This window comes from Littorina saxatilis, linkage group LG9, assembly GCF_037325665.1.
Source record: "Littorina saxatilis isolate snail1 linkage group LG9, US_GU_Lsax_2.0, whole genome shotgun sequence".
In the NCBI taxonomy this organism is placed as follows: domain Eukaryota; kingdom Metazoa; phylum Mollusca; class Gastropoda; order Littorinimorpha; family Littorinidae; genus Littorina; species Littorina saxatilis.
The window spans coordinates 25,142,632-25,159,854 of record NC_090253.1 but is presented as its reverse complement, the minus strand read 5'-3'; the positions used below and the strand labels follow the sequence as shown (position 1 = coordinate 25,159,854).

General features: G+C 41.9%; 1 protein-coding gene across 1 annotated transcript in view; it reads left to right on the top strand.

Moving 5' to 3' along the window:
• LOC138975687 (mucin-2-like) overlaps positions 1 to 17,223 on the top strand; it is a 44,123-nt gene that overhangs the window by 2,831 nt on the left and 24,069 nt on the right. The window contains exons 7-36 of the mRNA XM_070348426.1: positions 135 to 313; positions 987 to 1,047; positions 1,339 to 1,386; positions 1,804 to 1,940; positions 2,124 to 2,235; positions 2,675 to 2,902; positions 3,162 to 3,340; positions 4,028 to 4,088; positions 4,380 to 4,427; positions 4,857 to 4,993; positions 5,177 to 5,288; positions 5,728 to 5,955; positions 6,215 to 6,393; positions 7,068 to 7,128; positions 7,420 to 7,467; positions 7,885 to 8,021; positions 8,205 to 8,316; positions 8,756 to 8,983; positions 9,243 to 9,421; positions 10,109 to 10,169; positions 10,461 to 10,508; positions 10,938 to 11,074; positions 11,258 to 11,369; positions 11,809 to 12,036; positions 12,296 to 12,474; positions 13,655 to 13,715; positions 14,012 to 14,059; positions 14,647 to 14,783; positions 14,967 to 15,078; positions 16,500 to 16,868. Coding sequence (XP_070204527.1) covers positions 155 to 313; positions 987 to 1,047; positions 1,339 to 1,386; positions 1,804 to 1,940; positions 2,124 to 2,235; positions 2,675 to 2,902; positions 3,162 to 3,340; positions 4,028 to 4,088; positions 4,380 to 4,427; positions 4,857 to 4,993; positions 5,177 to 5,288; positions 5,728 to 5,955; positions 6,215 to 6,393; positions 7,068 to 7,128; positions 7,420 to 7,467; positions 7,885 to 8,021; positions 8,205 to 8,316; positions 8,756 to 8,983; positions 9,243 to 9,421; positions 10,109 to 10,169; positions 10,461 to 10,508; positions 10,938 to 11,074; positions 11,258 to 11,369; positions 11,809 to 12,036; positions 12,296 to 12,474; positions 13,655 to 13,715; positions 14,012 to 14,059; positions 14,647 to 14,783; positions 14,967 to 15,078; positions 16,500 to 16,868 — 3,946 coding nt within the window. The 5' untranslated portion in view covers positions 135 to 154. The remainder of the gene's footprint in view (positions 1 to 134; positions 314 to 986; positions 1,048 to 1,338; positions 1,387 to 1,803; positions 1,941 to 2,123; positions 2,236 to 2,674; positions 2,903 to 3,161; positions 3,341 to 4,027; positions 4,089 to 4,379; positions 4,428 to 4,856; positions 4,994 to 5,176; positions 5,289 to 5,727; positions 5,956 to 6,214; positions 6,394 to 7,067; positions 7,129 to 7,419; positions 7,468 to 7,884; positions 8,022 to 8,204; positions 8,317 to 8,755; positions 8,984 to 9,242; positions 9,422 to 10,108; positions 10,170 to 10,460; positions 10,509 to 10,937; positions 11,075 to 11,257; positions 11,370 to 11,808; positions 12,037 to 12,295; positions 12,475 to 13,654; positions 13,716 to 14,011; positions 14,060 to 14,646; positions 14,784 to 14,966; positions 15,079 to 16,499; positions 16,869 to 17,223) is intronic.

The following is a 17,223-nucleotide window of genomic DNA, read 5'->3' as shown; positions in this document are numbered from 1 at the left end:
GGCAGTGTTTGCAGTTCTTGTATTTGTGAATGACTGCCTTAGATCTTTAACCTGTCATATAGTACGATGTGTATTTGGTCTGGTTTGAATTTTAACATCTATTTATTTGACGTGATGTGTCCTACTCACAACAGTAACTGGCTGCCCACAAGAGATGACCCCAGAAGTTCCAGCTGGTTCTGAAAAGGTCAAGGGAGACAAGCCTGGAGAGTTTGTGCAGATAAGTAATGTAGGACCTGGCGTGTTTGTGGAAGATGTTCCAAAGGATGGTGACCAGCCAGACACCAAGGTCTACAAGTCAGTGGAACCTGATGTAAGTTTAGGTTCAATTTGTTTCTTGATGTGTGTTTTTTTAACAGTCAACTCCATGTTTAAAGTGGTATCCTTGGCATGAGCGTTTTCGTTGTTGTTGCTTTGAGCATATTTTACATAAAAAAGTAAAGATATTCCCATAACCATTTTTGGTCGTTTGGGAGACAGATGTTAGAGATATCAACTATTCTCGGGCCAGCTTTATGAGGACGGCGACCCCTTCTCTCCCTCGCTGCCTCTTCCTTCTCCGGCGCTATATAGCGTCAGGTACCCATTTCCCGCTGGGCGGACTAGAAAGCACTCAGAAAAATCCGGTGTTTGTATTCGCCCCATGGGGATCAAAGCCACGACCTCCAGCGTGAGACGCAAGCGCTCTAAGCACTGTGACACTCCTACTCTCCAGATATATTTGTCCAAAGGTCGTTTAATTGGCCTGATGATTAACCCGACAATCTTTGGGAAGATATTATTGTAGTCTGAGATTTAGATAGGTACACCGAGGTTACAGGGATGTAGGATGAGAGCACTTGATTGCAGTGAGTACAACCTTCTTCTATTATCAAATTTCTTTATTTCCTCAACTTTGGGGCGTATCCTAGGTTCTCGTTTGAAAAAGATTGCTAACGAATTCCCACATAAGTCGGTCATCATTTGTGTGTGTTGTCTGTTTTCAGAACAACGATAGATTCACTCCCAAGGCGGGACAACCAATCTTGGTCACCGTGAAGGAAGGAGGTCAGTTGAAATCTTTCTTTTTTTCAGCATATTTATTAGGTTCAAACAGTGTTTTATTCAACAAGTCTTAGATATAATACATAATGATCATGTTAAGAATCAACAACAAAAAATAAGCTTATACTTGTTTGCTTGGTACTTGTTGTCATTACTGCAAACAGAAAAAAGTACACGGAAAAAGGGATATGAAAACTGAGGTTGTTTTCACAATGAATAATATGAGGAGAAATTTCAGTATTATATAGTTTAAAGGGAATACATTTTCTAAGGTGCGTCACTGTTTTCTTTCAGAAACACCAGCAACACCAAATGATAGATCACGCACTCCACAAGACGTTGGTAAGTTTTAGATCCTGACAACTAGAATGCAGTTTTGAACCGCTGATGACAAATGATAGTGGACAGTGGAATGAAAGTTGTGGACACACACACATAAACACACACTCGCACACACACTCGCACACACACACACACACACACACACACACACACACACACACACACACACACAAAAACACACACACACACACACACACACACACACACCACCCCTCGTGTTGATTCCCAGTCTGTGTTAAAACATATGTGTTCAAAACTTGACCCAATGTAAATGTTAGGTTATGGTTTGAAATGTGATATTTCATATTGATCAAACGTCAGGCATTGATAAATGCTTTAATTGGTTTTAAAAGGTCAGTCTGTGTTACTTAGTTGTTGGTTTGTGAGAAACAAGTACTGTTCTGTTTGTTAAAATAGTTGCTAAGGAACCCAGCAAACTGGTTGCTAGCCTGCCAACACCAGATGGGGGTGTCCTGAAGGTTTACGAGGTAACACCGAATGACGAAACTCCAATCGCTATTAAGGACCCACAAGATGTTCTGGAACCAGTAACAGTGAGTGCTTTTTTGGACTCATCTTGGCTATTTACAGTAATTTCGTTTTGCTTTGTTGACGCTTGGCATCATATAGAGTAGGCATTGGTGTTTGTTCTATTTTACAAAGCAGTGTGAACATGTTGAAGACATGTGAAATAATAGATTGGAAATAAGTTATGAGTTGACCATTTCTTGTTGCAGGCTGGTCCTGATGGTGACTTCCCAGTGAACAAGTATGGCCCAACAACCGTGATCGTTGTGGACAGTGACAATGAACCCAGAGAAGTTTTGTCTTGCGAGAAAGTCACAACAGGTGGGGACCGAGTTTTGCACCTTTTGCTTTTTTCTATTTGTGTGGGGGGGTCTTGGATAGAGCAGATAGTCAGATGGAAAAAAAGGACGAGAATGTGTTGATAATGTAGTGGTGTTGAGCTTGGCATTGAGGAATCGTTTGAACCCAGACAGACCAAGCGTGTTCTGAAACCCTCTCAAGCTCTGACCATAATTGTTGTAATAACTGCAAGTCATAAAGGCCTGCAACAGAAGTTTATTAATTAGAAGTGATCAAAGACCATGAACTGCTGTCGACGTGCGGTGCAAATAGCGCCCAGTGGGTTTTTCCCAAAACCTGATGTTTCTTTAGAAAAAAAATAGAGAAACACACACGAAAGTAGCTCTAGTCAAAGAAAAAGAGGTTATCAACTGATAGTTTAAGGACACAAAACGAACAATGTGAGGATTCTCTTCATCAGGCACAACAGCTGGACCAACAGTTGTAACACCCACAGTTGGACCAACGACTGGACCAACCACACAGGGACCAACGACTGGACCACCCACAGAGGGACCAACGACTGGACCTACATCTGCACCAACGACTGAACCAACAGCTGCACCACCCACAGCGGGACCAACGACTGGACCTCCCACAGAGGGACCAACGACTGGACCTACATCAGCACCAACGACCGGACCAACAGGTGTGGATAGAAGTTGCTCAAGTATGGCAATTCATTTTAGAAAATGATGCAGTTCTTTTCATCTGAATAATTATGGTCTGTATGAAGCACTACCAGTCTATTTTGTCATTTGCAATTTTGAATAGGGCAGTGTTTGCAGTTCTTGTATTTGTGAATGACTGCCTTAGATCTTTAACCTGTCATATAGTACGATGTGTATTTGGTCTGGTTTGAATTTTAACATCTATTTATTTGACGTGATGTGTCCTACTCACAACAGTAACTGGCTGCCCACAAGAGATGACCCCAGAAGTTCCAGCTGGTTCTGAAAAGGTCGAGGGAGAGCAGCCTGGAGAGTTTGTGCAGATAATTAATGTCGGACCTGATGTGTTTGTGGAAGATGTTCCAAAGGATGATGAACAGCCAGACACCAAGGTCTACAAGTCAGTGGAACCTGATGTAAGTTTAGGTTCAATTTGTTTCTTGATGTGTGTTTTTTTAACAGTCAACTCCATGTTTAAAGTGGTATCCTTAGCATGAGCGTTTTCGTTGTTGTTGCTTTGAGCATATTTTACATAAAAAAGTAAAGATATTCCCATAACCATTTTTGGTCGTTTGGGAGACAGATGTTAGGGATATCAACTATTCTCGGGCCAGCTTTATGAGGACGGTGACCCCTTCTCTCCCTCGCTGCCTCTTCCTTCTCCGGCGCTATATAGCGTCAGGTACCCATTTCCCGCTGGGCGGACTAGAAAGCACTCAGAAAAATCCGGTGTTTGTATTCGCCCCATGGGGATCAAAGCCACGACCTCCAGCGTGAGACGCAAGCGCTCTAAGCACTGTGACACTCCTACTCTCCAGATATATTTGTCCAAAGGTCGTTTAATTGGCCTGATGATTAACCCGACAATCTTTGGACTCAGCACGTTGGGAAGATATTATTGTTGTCTGAGATTTAGATAGGTACACCGAGGTTACAGGGATGTAGGATGAGAGCACTTGATTGCAGTGAGTACAACCTTCTTCTATTATCAAATTTCTTTATTTCCTCAACTTTGGTGCGTATCCTAGGTTCTCGTTTGAAAAAGATTGCTAACGAATTCCCACATAAGTCAGTCATCATGTGTGTGTCTTGTGCTTTTTCAGAACAACGATAAGTTCACTCCCAAGGCTGGACAACCAATCTTGGTCACCGTGAAGGAAGGAGGTCAGTTGAAATCTTTCTTTTTTTCAGCATATTTATTAGGTTCAAACAGTGTTTTATTCAACAAGTCTTAGATATAATACATAATGATCATGTTAAGAATCAACAACAAAAAATAAGCTTATACTTGTTTGCTTGGTACTTGTTGTCATTACTGCAAACAGAAAAAAGTACACGGAAAAAGGGATATGAAAACTGAGGTTGTTTTCACAATGAATAATATGAGGAGAAATTTCAGTATTATATAGTTTAAAGGGAATACATTTTCTAAGGTGCGTCACTGTTTTCTTTCAGAAACACCAGCAACACCAAATGATAGATCACGCACTCCACAAGACGTTGGTAAGTTTTAGATCCTGACAACTAGAATGCAGTTTTGAACCGCTGATGACAAATGATAGTGGACAGTGGAATGAAAGTTGTGGACACACACACATAAACACACACTCGCACACACACTCGCACACACACACACACACACACACACACACACACACACACACACACACACACACACACACACACACACACACAAACACACACACACACACACACACACACCACCCCTCGTGTTGATTCCCAGTCTGTGTTAAAACATATGTGTTCAAAACTTGACCCAATGTAAATGTTAGGTTATGGTTTGAAATGTGATATTTCATATTGATCAAACGTCAGGCATTGATAAATGCTTTAATTGGTTTTAAAAGGTCAGTCTGTGTTACTTAGTTGTTGGTTTGTGAGAAACAAGTACTGTTCTGTTTGTTAAAATAGTTGCTAAGGAACCCAGCAAACTGGTTGCTAGCCTGCCAACACCAGATGGGGGTGTCCTGAAGGTTTACGAGGTAACACCGAATGACGAAACTCCAATCGCTATTAAGGACCCACAAGATGTTCTGGAACCAGTAACAGTGAGTGCTTTTTTGGACTCATCTTGGCTATTTACAGTAATTTCGTTTTGCTTTGTTGACGCTTGGCATCATATAGAGTAGGCATTGGTGTTTGTTCTATTTTACAAAGCGGTGTGAACATGTTGAAGACATGTGAAATAATAGATTGGAAATAAGTTATGAGTTGACCATTTCTTGTTGCAGGCTGGTCCTGATGGTGACTTCCCAGTGAACAAGGATGGCCCAACAACCGTGATCGTTGTGGACAGTGACAATGAACCCAGAGAAGTTTTGTCTTGCGAGAAAGTCACAACAGGTGGGGACCGAGTTTTGCACCTTTTGCTTTTTTCTATTTGTGTGGGGGGGTCTTGGATAGAGCAGATAGTCAGATGGAAAAAAAGGACGAGAATGTGTTGATAATGTAGTGGTGTTGAGCTTGGCATTGAGGAATCGTTTGAACCCAGACAGACCAAGCGTGTTCTGAAACCCTCTCAAGCTCTGACCATAATTGTTGTAATAACTGCAAGTCATAAAGGCCTGCAACAGAAGTTTATTAATTAGAAGTGATCAAAGACCATGAACTGCTGTCGACGTGCGGTGCAAATAGCGCCCAGTGGGTTTTTCCCAAAACCTGATGTTTCTTTAGAAAAAAAATAGAGAAACACACACGAAAGTAGCTCTAGTCAAAGAAAAAGAGGTTATCAACTGATAGTTTAAGGACACAAAACGAACAATGTGAGGATTCTCTTCATCAGGCACAACAGCTGGACCAACAGTTGTAACACCCACAGTTGGACCAACGACTGGACCAACCACACAGGGACCAACGACTGGACCACCCACAGAGGGACCAACGACTGGACCTACATCTGCACCAACGACTGAACCAACAGCTGCACCACCCACAGCGGGACCAACGACTGGACCTCCCACAGAGGGACCAACGACTGGACCTACATCAGCACCAACGACCGGACCAACAGGTGTGGATAGAAGTTGCTCAAGTATGGCAATTCATTTTAGAAAATGATGCAGTTCTTTTCATCTGAATAATTATGGTCTGTATGAAGCACTACCAGTCTATTTTGTCATTTGCAATTTTGAATAGGGCAGTGTTTGCAGTTCTTGTATTTGTGAATGACTGCCTTAGATCTTTAACCTGTCATATAGTACGATGTGTATTTGGTCTGGTTTGAATTTTAACATCTATTTATTTGACGTGATGTGTCCTACTCACAACAGTAACTGGCTGCCCACAAGAGATGACCCCAGAAGTTCCAGCTGGTTCTGAAAAGGTCAAGGGAGACAAGCCTGGAGAGTTTGTGCAGATAAGTAATGTAGGACCTGGCGTGTTTGTGGAAGATGTTCCAAAGGATGGTGACCAGCCAGACACCAAGGTCTACAAGTCAGTGGAACCTGATGTAAGTTTAGGTTGAATTTGTTTCTTGATGTGTGTTTTTTTAACAGTCAACTCCATGTTTAAAGTGGTATCCTTGGCATGAGCGTTTTCGTTGTTGTTGCTTTGAGCATATTTTACATAAAAAAAGTAAAGATATTCCCATAACCATTTTTGGTCGTTTGGGAGACAGATGTTAGAGATATCAACTATTCTCGGGCCAGCTTTATGAGGACGGCGACCCCTTCTCTCCCTCGCTGCCTCTTCCTTCTCCGGCGCTATATAGCGTCAGGTACCCATTTCCCGCTGGGCGGACTAGAAAGCACTCAGAAAAATCCGGTGTTTGTATTCGCCCCATGGGGATCAAAGCCACGACCTCCAGCGTGAGACGCAAGCGCTCTAAGCACTGTGACACTCCTACTCTCCAGATATATTTGTCCAAAGGTCGTTTAATTGGCCTGATGATTAACCCGACAATCTTTGGGAAGATATTATTGTTGTCTGAGATTTAGATAGGTACACCGAGGTTACAGGGATGTAGGATGAGAGCACTTGATTGCAGTGAGTACAACCTTCTTCTATTATCAAATTTCTTTATTTCCTCAACTTTGGGGCGTATCCTAGGTTCTCGTTTGAAAAAGATTGCTAACGAATTCCCACATAAGTCGGTCATCATTTGTGTGTGTTGTCTGTTTTCAGAACAACGATAGATTCACTCCCAAGGCGGGACAACCAATCTTGGTCACCGTGAAGGAAGGAGGTCAGTTGAAATCTTTCTTTTTTTCAGCATATTTATTAGGTTCAAACAGTGTTTTATTCAACAAGTCTTAGATATAATACATAATGATCATGTTAAGAATCAACAACAAAAAATAAGCTTATACTTGTTTGCTTGGTACTTGTTGTCATTACTGCAAACAGAAAAAAGTACACGGAAAAAGGGATATGAAAACTGAGGTTGTTTTCACAATGAATAATATGAGGAGAAATTTCGGTATTATATAGTTTAAAGGGAATACATTTTCTAAGGTGCGTCACTGTTTTCTTTCAGAAACACCAGCAACACCAAATGATAGATCACGCACTCCACAAGACGTTGGTAAGTTTTAGATCCTGACAACTAGAATGCAGTTTTGAACCGCTGATGACAAATGATAGTGGACAGTGGAATGAAAGTTGTGGACACACACACATAAACACACACTCGCACACACACTCGCACACACACACACACACACACACACACACACACACACACACATACACACACACACAAACACACACACACACACACACACACACACACCACCCCTCGTGTTGATTCCCAGTCTGTGTTAAAACATATGTGTTCAAAACTTGACCCAATGTAAATGTTAGGTTATGGTTTGAAATGTGATATTTCATATTGATCAAACGTCAGGCATTGATAAATGCTTTAATTGGTTTTAAAAGGTCAGTCTGTGTTACTTAGTTGTTGGTTTGTGAGAAACAAGTACTGTTCTGTTTGTTAAAATAGTTGCTAAGGAACCCAGCAAACTGGTTGCTAGCCTGCCAACACCAGATGGGGGTGTCCTGAAGGTTTACGAGGTAACACCGAATGACGAAACTCCAATCGCTATTAAGGACCCACAAGATGTTCTGGAACCAGTAACAGTGAGTGCTTTTTTGGACTCATCTTGGCTATTTACAGTAATTTCGTTTTGCTTTGTTGACGCTTGGCATCATATAGAGTAGGCATTGGTGTTTGTTCTATTTTACAAAGCAGTGTGAACATGTTGAAGACATGTGAAATAATAGATTGGAAATAAGTTATGAGTTGACCATTTCTTGTTGCAGGCTGGTCCTGATGGTGACTTCCCAGTGAACAAGTATGGCCCAACAACCGTGATCGTTGTGGACAGTGACAATGAACCCAGAGAAGTTTTGTCTTGCGAGAAAGTCACAACAGGTGGGGACCGAGTTTTGCACCTTTTGCTTTTTTCTATTTGTGTGGGGGGGTCTTGGATAGAGCAGATAGTCAGATGGAAAAAAAGGACGAGAATGTGTTGATAATGTAGTGGTGTTGAGCTTGGCATTGAGGAATCGTTTGAACCCAGACAGACCAAGCGTGTTCTGAAACCCTCTCAAGCTCTGACCATAATTGTTGTAATAACTGCAAGTCATAAAGGCCTGCAACAGAAGTTTATTAATTAGAAGTGATCAAAGACCATGAACTGCTGTCGACGTGCGGTGCAAATAGCGCCCAGTGGGTTTTTCCCAAAACCTGATGTTTCTTTAGAAAAAAAATAGAGAAACACACACGAAAGTAGCTCTAGTCAAAGAAAAAGAGGTTATCAACTGATAGTTTAAGGACACAAAACGAACAATGTGAGGATTCTCTTCATCAGGCACAACAGCTGGACCAACAGTTGTAACACCCACAGTTGGACCAACGACTGGACCAACCACACAGGGACCAACGACTGGACCACCCACAGAGGGACCAACGACTGGACCTACATCTGCACCAACGACTGAACCAACAGCTGCACCACCCACAGCGGGACCAACGACTGGACCTCCCACAGAGGGACCAACGACTGGACCTACATCAGCACCAACGACCGGACCAACAGGTGTGGATAGAAGTTGCTCAAGTATGGCAATTCATTTTAGAAAATGATGCAGTTCTTTTCATCTGAATAATTATGGTCTGTATGAAGCACTACCAGTCTATTTTGTCATTTGCAATTTTGAATAGGGCAGTGTTTGCAGTTCTTGTATTTGTGAATGACTGCCTTAGATCTTTAACCTGTCATATAGTACGATGTGTATTTGGTCTGGTTTGAATTTTAACATCTATTTATTTGACGTGATGTGTCCTACTCACAACAGTAACTGGCTGCCCACAAGAGATGACCCCAGAAGTTCCAGCTGGTTCTGAAAAGGTCAAGGGAGACAAGCCTGGAGAGTTTGTGCAGATAAGTAATGTAGGACCTGGCGTGTTTGTGGAAGATGTTCCAAAGGATGGTGAACAGCCAGACACCAAGGTCTACAAGTCAGTGGAACCTGATGTAAGTTTAGGTTGAATTTGTTTCTTGATGTGTGTTTTTTTAACAGTCAACTCCATGTTTAAAGTGGTATCCTTAGCATGAGCGTTTTCGTTGTTGTTGCTTTGAGCATATTTTACATAAAAAAGTAAAGATATTCCCATAACCATTTTTGGTCGTTTGGGAGACAGATGTTAGGGATATCAACTATTCTCGGGCCAGCTTTATGAGGACGGTGACCCCTTCTCTCCCTCGCTGCCTCTTCCTTCTCCGGCGCTATATAGCGTCAGGTACCCATTTCCCGCTGGGCGGACTAGAAAGCACTCAGAAAAATCCGGTGTTTGTATTCGCCCCATGGGGATCAAAGCCACGACCTCCAGCGTGAGACGCAAGCGCTCTAAGCACTGTGACACTCCTACTCTCCAGATATATTTGTCCAAAGGTCGTTTAATTGGCCTGATGATTAACCCGACAATCTTTGGACTCAGCACGTTGGGAAGATATTATTGTTGTCTGAGATTTAGATAGGTACACCGAGGTTACAGGGATGTAGGATGAGAGCACTTGATTGCAGTGAGTACAACCTTCTTCTATTATCAAATTTCTTTATTTCCTCAACTTTGGTGCGTATCCTAGGTTCTCGTTTGAAAAAGATTGCTAACGAATTCCCACATAAGTCGGTCATCATGTGTGTGTGTTGTCTGTTTTCAGAACAACGATAGCTTCACTCCCAAGGCGGGACAACCAATCTTGGTCACCGTGAAGGAAGGAGGTCAGTTGAAATCTTTCTTTTTTTCAGCATATTTATTAGGTTCAAACAGTGTTTTATTCAACAAGTCTTAGATATAATACATAATGATCATGTTAAGAATCAACAACAAAAAATAAGCTTATACTTGTTTGCTTGGTACTTGTTGTCATTACTGCAAACAGAAAAAAGTACACGGAAAAAGGGATATGAAAACTGAGGTTGTTTTCACAATGAATAATATGAGGAGAAATTTCAGTATTATATAGTTTAAAGGGAATACATTTTCTAAGGTGCGTCACTGTTTTCTTTCAGAAACACCAGCAACACCAAATGATAGATCACGCACTCCACAAGACGTTGGTAAGTTTTAGATCCTGACAACTAGAATGCAGTTTTGAACCGCTGATGACAAATGATAGTGGACAGTGGAATGAAAGTTGTGGACACACACACATAAACACACACTCGCACACACACTCGCACACACACACACACACACACACACACACACACACACACACACACACACACACACACACACACACACACAAACACACACACACACACACACACACACACCACCCCTCGTGTTGATTCCCAGTCTGTGTTAAAACATATGTGTTCAAAACTTGACCCAATGTAAATGTTAGGTTATGGTTTGAAATGTGATATTTCATATTGATCAAACGTCAGGCATTGATAAATGCTTTAATTGGTTTTAAAAGGTCAGTCTGTGTTACTTAGTTGTTGGTTTGTGAGAAACAAGTACTGTTCTGTTTGTTAAAATAGTTGCTAAGGAACCCAGCAAACTGGTTGCTAGCCTGCCAACACCAGATGGGGGTGTCCTGAAGGTTTACGAGGTAACACCGAATGACGAAACTCCAATCGCTATTAAGGACCCACAAGATGTTCTGGAACCAGTAACAGTGAGTGCTTTTTTGGACTCATCTTGGCTATTTACAGTAATTTCGTTTTGCTTTGTTGACGCTTGGCATCATATAGAGTAGGCATTGGTGTTTGTTCTATTTTACAAAGCGGTGTGAACATGTTGAAGACATGTGAAATAATAGATTGGAAATAAGTTATGAGTTGACCATTTCTTGTTGCAGGCTGGTCCTGATGGTGACTTCCCAGTGAACAAGGATGGCCCAACAACCGTGATCGTTGTGGACAGTGACAATGAACCCAGAGAAGTTTTGTCTTGCGAGAAAGTCACAACAGGTGGGGACCGAGTTTTGCACCTTTTGCTTTTTTCTATTTGTGTGGGGGGGTCTTGGATAGAGCAGATAGTCAGATGGAAAAAAAGGACGAGAATGTGTTAAACATGTAGTGGTGTTGAGCTTGGCATTGAGGTATCGTTTGAACCCAGACAGACCAAGCGTGTTCTGAAACCCTCTCAAGCTCTGACCATAATTGTTGTAATAACTGCAAGTCATAAAGGCCTGCAACAGAAGTTTATTAATTAGAAGTGATCAAAGACCATGAACTGCTGTCGACGTGCGGTGCAAATAGCGCCCAGTGGGTTTTTCCCAAAACCTGATGTTTCTTTAGAAAAAAAATAGAGAAACACACACGAAAGTAGCTCTAGTCAAAGAAAAAGAGGTTATCAACTGATAGTTTAAGGACACAAAACGAACAATGTGAGGATTCTCTTCATCAGGCACAACAGCTGGACCAACAGTTGTAACACCCACAGTTGGACCAACGACTGGACCAACCACACAGGGACCAACGACTGGACCACCCACAGAGGGACCAACGACTGGACCTACATCTGCACCAACGACTGAACCAACAGCTGCACCACCCACAGCGGGACCAACGACTGGACCTCCCACAGAGGGACCAACGACTGGACCTACATCAGCACCAACGACCGGACCAACAGGTGTGGATAGAAGTTGCTCAAGTATGGCAATTCATTTTAGAAAATGATGCAGTTCTTTTCATCTGAATAATTATGGTCTGTATGAAGCACTACCAGTCTATTTTGTCATTTGCAATTTTGAATAGGGCAGTGTTTGCAGTTCTTGTATTTGTGAATGACTGCCTTAGATCTTTAACCTGTCATATAGTACGATGTGTATTTGGTCTGGTTTGAATTTTAACATCTATTTATTTGACGTGATGTGTCCTACTCACAACAGTAACTGGCTGCCCACAAGAGATGACCCCAGAAGTTCCAGCTGGTTCTGAAAAGGTCAAGGGAGACAAGCCTGGAGAGTTTGTGCAGATAAGTAATGTAGGACCTGGCGTGTTTGTGGAAGATGTTCCAAAGGATGGTGACCAGCCAGACACCAAGGTCTACAAGTCAGTGGAACCTGATGTAAGTTTAGGTTGAATTTGTTTCTTGATGTGTGTTTTTTTAACAGTCAACTCCATGTTTAAAGTGGTATCCTTAGCATGAGCGTTTTCGTTGTTGTTGCTTTGAGCATATTTTACATAAAAAAGTAAAGATATTCCCATAACCATTTTTGGTCGTTTGGGAGACAGATGTTAGAGATATCAACTATTCTCGGGCCAGCTTTATGAGGACGGTGACCCCTTCTCTCCCTCGCTGCCTCTTCCTTCTCCGGCGCTATATAGCGTCAGGTACCCATTTCCCGCTGGGCGGACTAGAAAGCACTCAGAAAAATCCGGTGTTTGTATTCGCCCCATGGGGATCAAAGCCACGACCTCCAGCGTGAGACGCAAGCGCTCTAAGCACGGTGACACTCCTACTTGTTTGTTTGTTTGTTTGTTTATTTGTTGCTTAACGTCCAGCCGACTACGCAGAGCCATATCAGGACGAGGAAGGGGGGGATGAAGGGGGCCACTTGTCAAGCGATTCCTGTTTACAAATGCACTAACCCATTACTTGTGTCCCAGCAGGCTTTAGTAAAACTAAATTAATACCTACTGGAAGATTACCAGTTTCCAGTATGTTAAAATAGGCTTAACCTATCTACTGCTGGACTTACATCAGAACACTAACAGATTAAACTATACATGAATCGCGAGACAAGCGGCAAGAGAAGAGATTTTTGGAAAAAATACAGGTGAATGAGCAAGAAGGCAGAAAAAAGAAAAGAATTCATGAAGAAAAAGAGAGCATGACAGGAAAGAGGAACCAAAAATCTACCTAACAGCAAACTAGAAAGCTCCTGCGGTTCCAAAAACAGGAGGGGCTTTTAATTTCATAACCGCAGTGCCCCACTGCGGGAGACACTCCTACTCTCCAGATATATTTGTCCAAAGGTCGTTTAATTGGCCTGATGATTAACCCAGATATCTTTGGACTCAGCACGTTGGGAAGATATTATTGTAGTCTGAGATTTAGATAGGTACACCGAGGTTACAGGGATGTAGGATGAGAGCACTTGATTGCAGTGAGTACAACCTTCTTCTATTATCAAATTTCTTTATTTCCTCAACTTTGGTGCGTATCCTAGGTTCTTGTTTGAAAACGATTGCTAACGAATTCCCACATACGTCGGTCATCATTTGTGTGTGTTGTCTGTTTTCAGAACAACGATAGATTCACTCCCAAGGCTGGACAACCAATCTTGGTCACCGTGAAGGAAGGAGGTCAGTTGAAATCTTTCTTTTTTTCAGCATATTTATTAGGTTTAAACAGTGTTTTATTCAACAAGTCATAGATATGATACATAATGATCATGTTAAGAATCAACAACAAAAAATAAGCTTATACTTGTTTGCTTGGTACTTGTTGTCATTATTGCAAACAGAAAAAAGTACACGGAAAAAGGGATATGAAAACTGAGGTTGTTTTCACAATGAATAATATGAGGAGAAATTTCAGTATATGTATATATAGTTTAAAGGGAATGAATTGTCTAAGGTGTGTCTCTGTTTTCTTTCAGAAACACCAGCAACACCAAATGATGGATCACGCACTCCACAAGACGTTGGTAAGTTTTAGATCCTGACAACTAGAATGCAGTTTTGAACCGCTGATGACAAATGATAGTGGACAGTGGAATGAAAGTGTGGAAACACACATATAAACACACACTCAAATACACACTCGCACGCAAATACACACACGCGCACACACACACACACACACACACACACACACACACACACACGCACACACACACATACGCAAACACACACACAAAGTGTGGAAACACACACATAAACACACACTCAAACACACACTTGCACGCAAATACACACGCACACACACACACACACACACGCACACACACACGCAAACACACACACACACACACACACACACACACACACACACACACACACACACACACACACACACACACACCACCCCTCGTGTTGATTCCCAGTCTGTGTTAAAACCTATGTGTTCAAAACTTGACCCAATGTAAAAGTTAGGTTATAGTTTGAAATGTAATATTTCATATTGATCAAACGTCAGGCATTGATAAATGCTTTAATTGGTTTTAAAAGGTCAGTCTATGTTACTTAGTTGTTGGTTTGTGAGAAACAAGTACTGTTCTGTTTGTTAATATAGTTGACAACGAACCCAGCAAACTGGTTGCTAGCCTGCCAACACCAGGAGGGGGTGTCCTGAAGGTTTACGAGGTAACACCGCAGGACGAAACTCCAATTGCTGTTAAGGACCCACAGGATGTTTTGGAACCAGTGACAGTGAGTGTTTTTCTTGACTCATCTTGGCTATTTACAGTAATTTCGTTTTGCTTTGTTGACGCTTGGCATCATATAGAGTAGGCATTGGTGTTTGTTCTATTTTACAAAGCGGTGTGAACATGTTGAAGACATGTGAAATAATAGATTGGAAATAAGTTATGAGTTGACCATTTCTTGTTGCAGGCTGGTCCTGATGGTGACTTCCCAGTGAACAAGGATGGCCCAACAACCGTGATCGTTGTGGACAGTGACAAGGATCCTAGAGAAGTTTTGTCTTGCGAGAAAGTCACTACAGGTGGGGACCGAGTTTTGCACCTTTTGCTTTTTTCTGTTTGTGTGGGGGGGGTCTTGGATAGAGCAGAGAGTCAGATGGAAACAAGTCGCGTAAGGCGAAAATACAACATTTAGTCAAGTAGCTGTCGAACTCACAGAATGAAACTGAACGCAATGCAATTTTTCAGCAAGACCGTATACTCGTAGCATCGTCAGTCCACCGCTCATGCTCATGGCAAAGGCAGTGAAATTGACAAGAAGAGCGGTTTAGTAGTTGCGCTGAGAAGGATAGCACGCTTTTCTGTGCCTCTCTTCGTTTTAACTTTCTGAGCGTGTTTTTAATCCAAACATATCCAAACAAAAATAGGCTGTCTGTGAAGGGATACTTATTTCTCTCTCTTTCTCTGCTAAGAGATTTTAACAAATATTGGAAGAAAGTCTCTGCTGACTTTCAATTGTTTCTTTCACTATTTCTGATGTTTTTGAAAATTTAATTTTGATAATAATTTTAATTTTTTTAATTTTCAGAGCTTGTTTTTAATCCAAATATAACATATGTATAGGTTTTTGGAATCAGAAAATGATGGAGAATAAGATAAACGTAAATTTGGATCGTTTTATAAAAAAAAGTATTTTTTTTACAATTTTCAGATTTTTAATGACCAAAGTCATTAATCAATTTTTAAGCCACCACGCTGAAATGCAATACCGAAGTCCGGGCTTTGTCGAAGACTACTTGACCAAAATTTCAACCAATTTGGTTAAAAAATGAGAGCGAGACAGTGCCGCCTCAACTTTCACGAAAAGCCGGATATGACGTCATCAAAGACATTTATCAAAAAAATGAAAAAAACGTTCGGGGATATCATACCCAGGAACTCTCATGCCAAATTTCATGAAGATCGGTCAAGTAGTTTAGTCTGAATCGCTCTACACACACACAAAGACACACACACACACACACACACACACACACACACACACACACACACCCACACACACACACACACACACACACATACACCACGACCCTCGTCTCGATTCCCCCCTCTACGTTAAAACATTTAGTCAAAACTTGACTAAATGTAAATAAAAGGACGAGAATGTGTTGAAAATGCAGTGATGTTGAGCTTGGCATTGAGGAATCGTTTGAACCCAGACAGACCAAGCGTGTTCTGAAACCCTCTCAAGCTCTGACCATAATTGTTGTAATAACTGCAAGTCATAAAGGCCTGCAACATAAGTTCATCAATTAGAAGTGATCAAAGACCATGACCTGCTGTCGACGTGCGGTGCAAATAGTGGGCTTTTCTCAAAACCTGATGTTTCTTAAAAAAAAAAGAATAGAGAAACACACAAAAGTAGCTCTAGTCAAAGAAAAATAGGTTATCAATTGATAGTTTAAGGACACAAAACGAACAATGTGAGGATTCTCTTCATCAGGCACAACATCTGGACCTACATCTGCACCAACAGTTGTAACACCCACAGTTGGACCAACAACTGGACCAACCACACAGGGACCAACGACTGGGCCAGCAACACAGGGACCAACGACTGAACCAGCCACACAGGGACCAACGACTGGACCAGCCACACAGGGGCCAACGACTGGACCAGCCACACAGGGACCAACGACTGGACCAGCCACACAGGGACCAACGACTGGACCAGCCACACAGGGACCAACGACTGGATCAGCCACACAGGGACCAACGACTGGGCCAGCCACACAGGGACCAACGACTGGACCAGCCACACAGGGACCAACGACTGGACCACCCACAGTATCACCAACGACTGGACCTACAGGTGTGGATAGAAGTTGCTCAAGTATAGCAATTCATTTTAGAAAATGATGCAGTTCTTTTCATTTGAATATGGTCTTTTTGAAGCACTTCCAGTCATTTTGTCAATTGCAATTTTGAATTGGGCAGTGTTTGCAGTTCTTGTATTTGTGAATGACTGCCTTAGATCTTTAACGTGTCATATATTAGTAAGATGTGTATTTGGTCTGACCATAATTATTGTAATAACTGCAAGTCATAAAGGCGTGCAACAGAAGTTCATTAATTAGAAGTGATCAAAGACCATGACCTGCTGTCGACGTGCGGTGTAAAAAGCGCCCAGTGGGCTTTCCCCAAAACCTGATGTTTCTTAAAAAAAA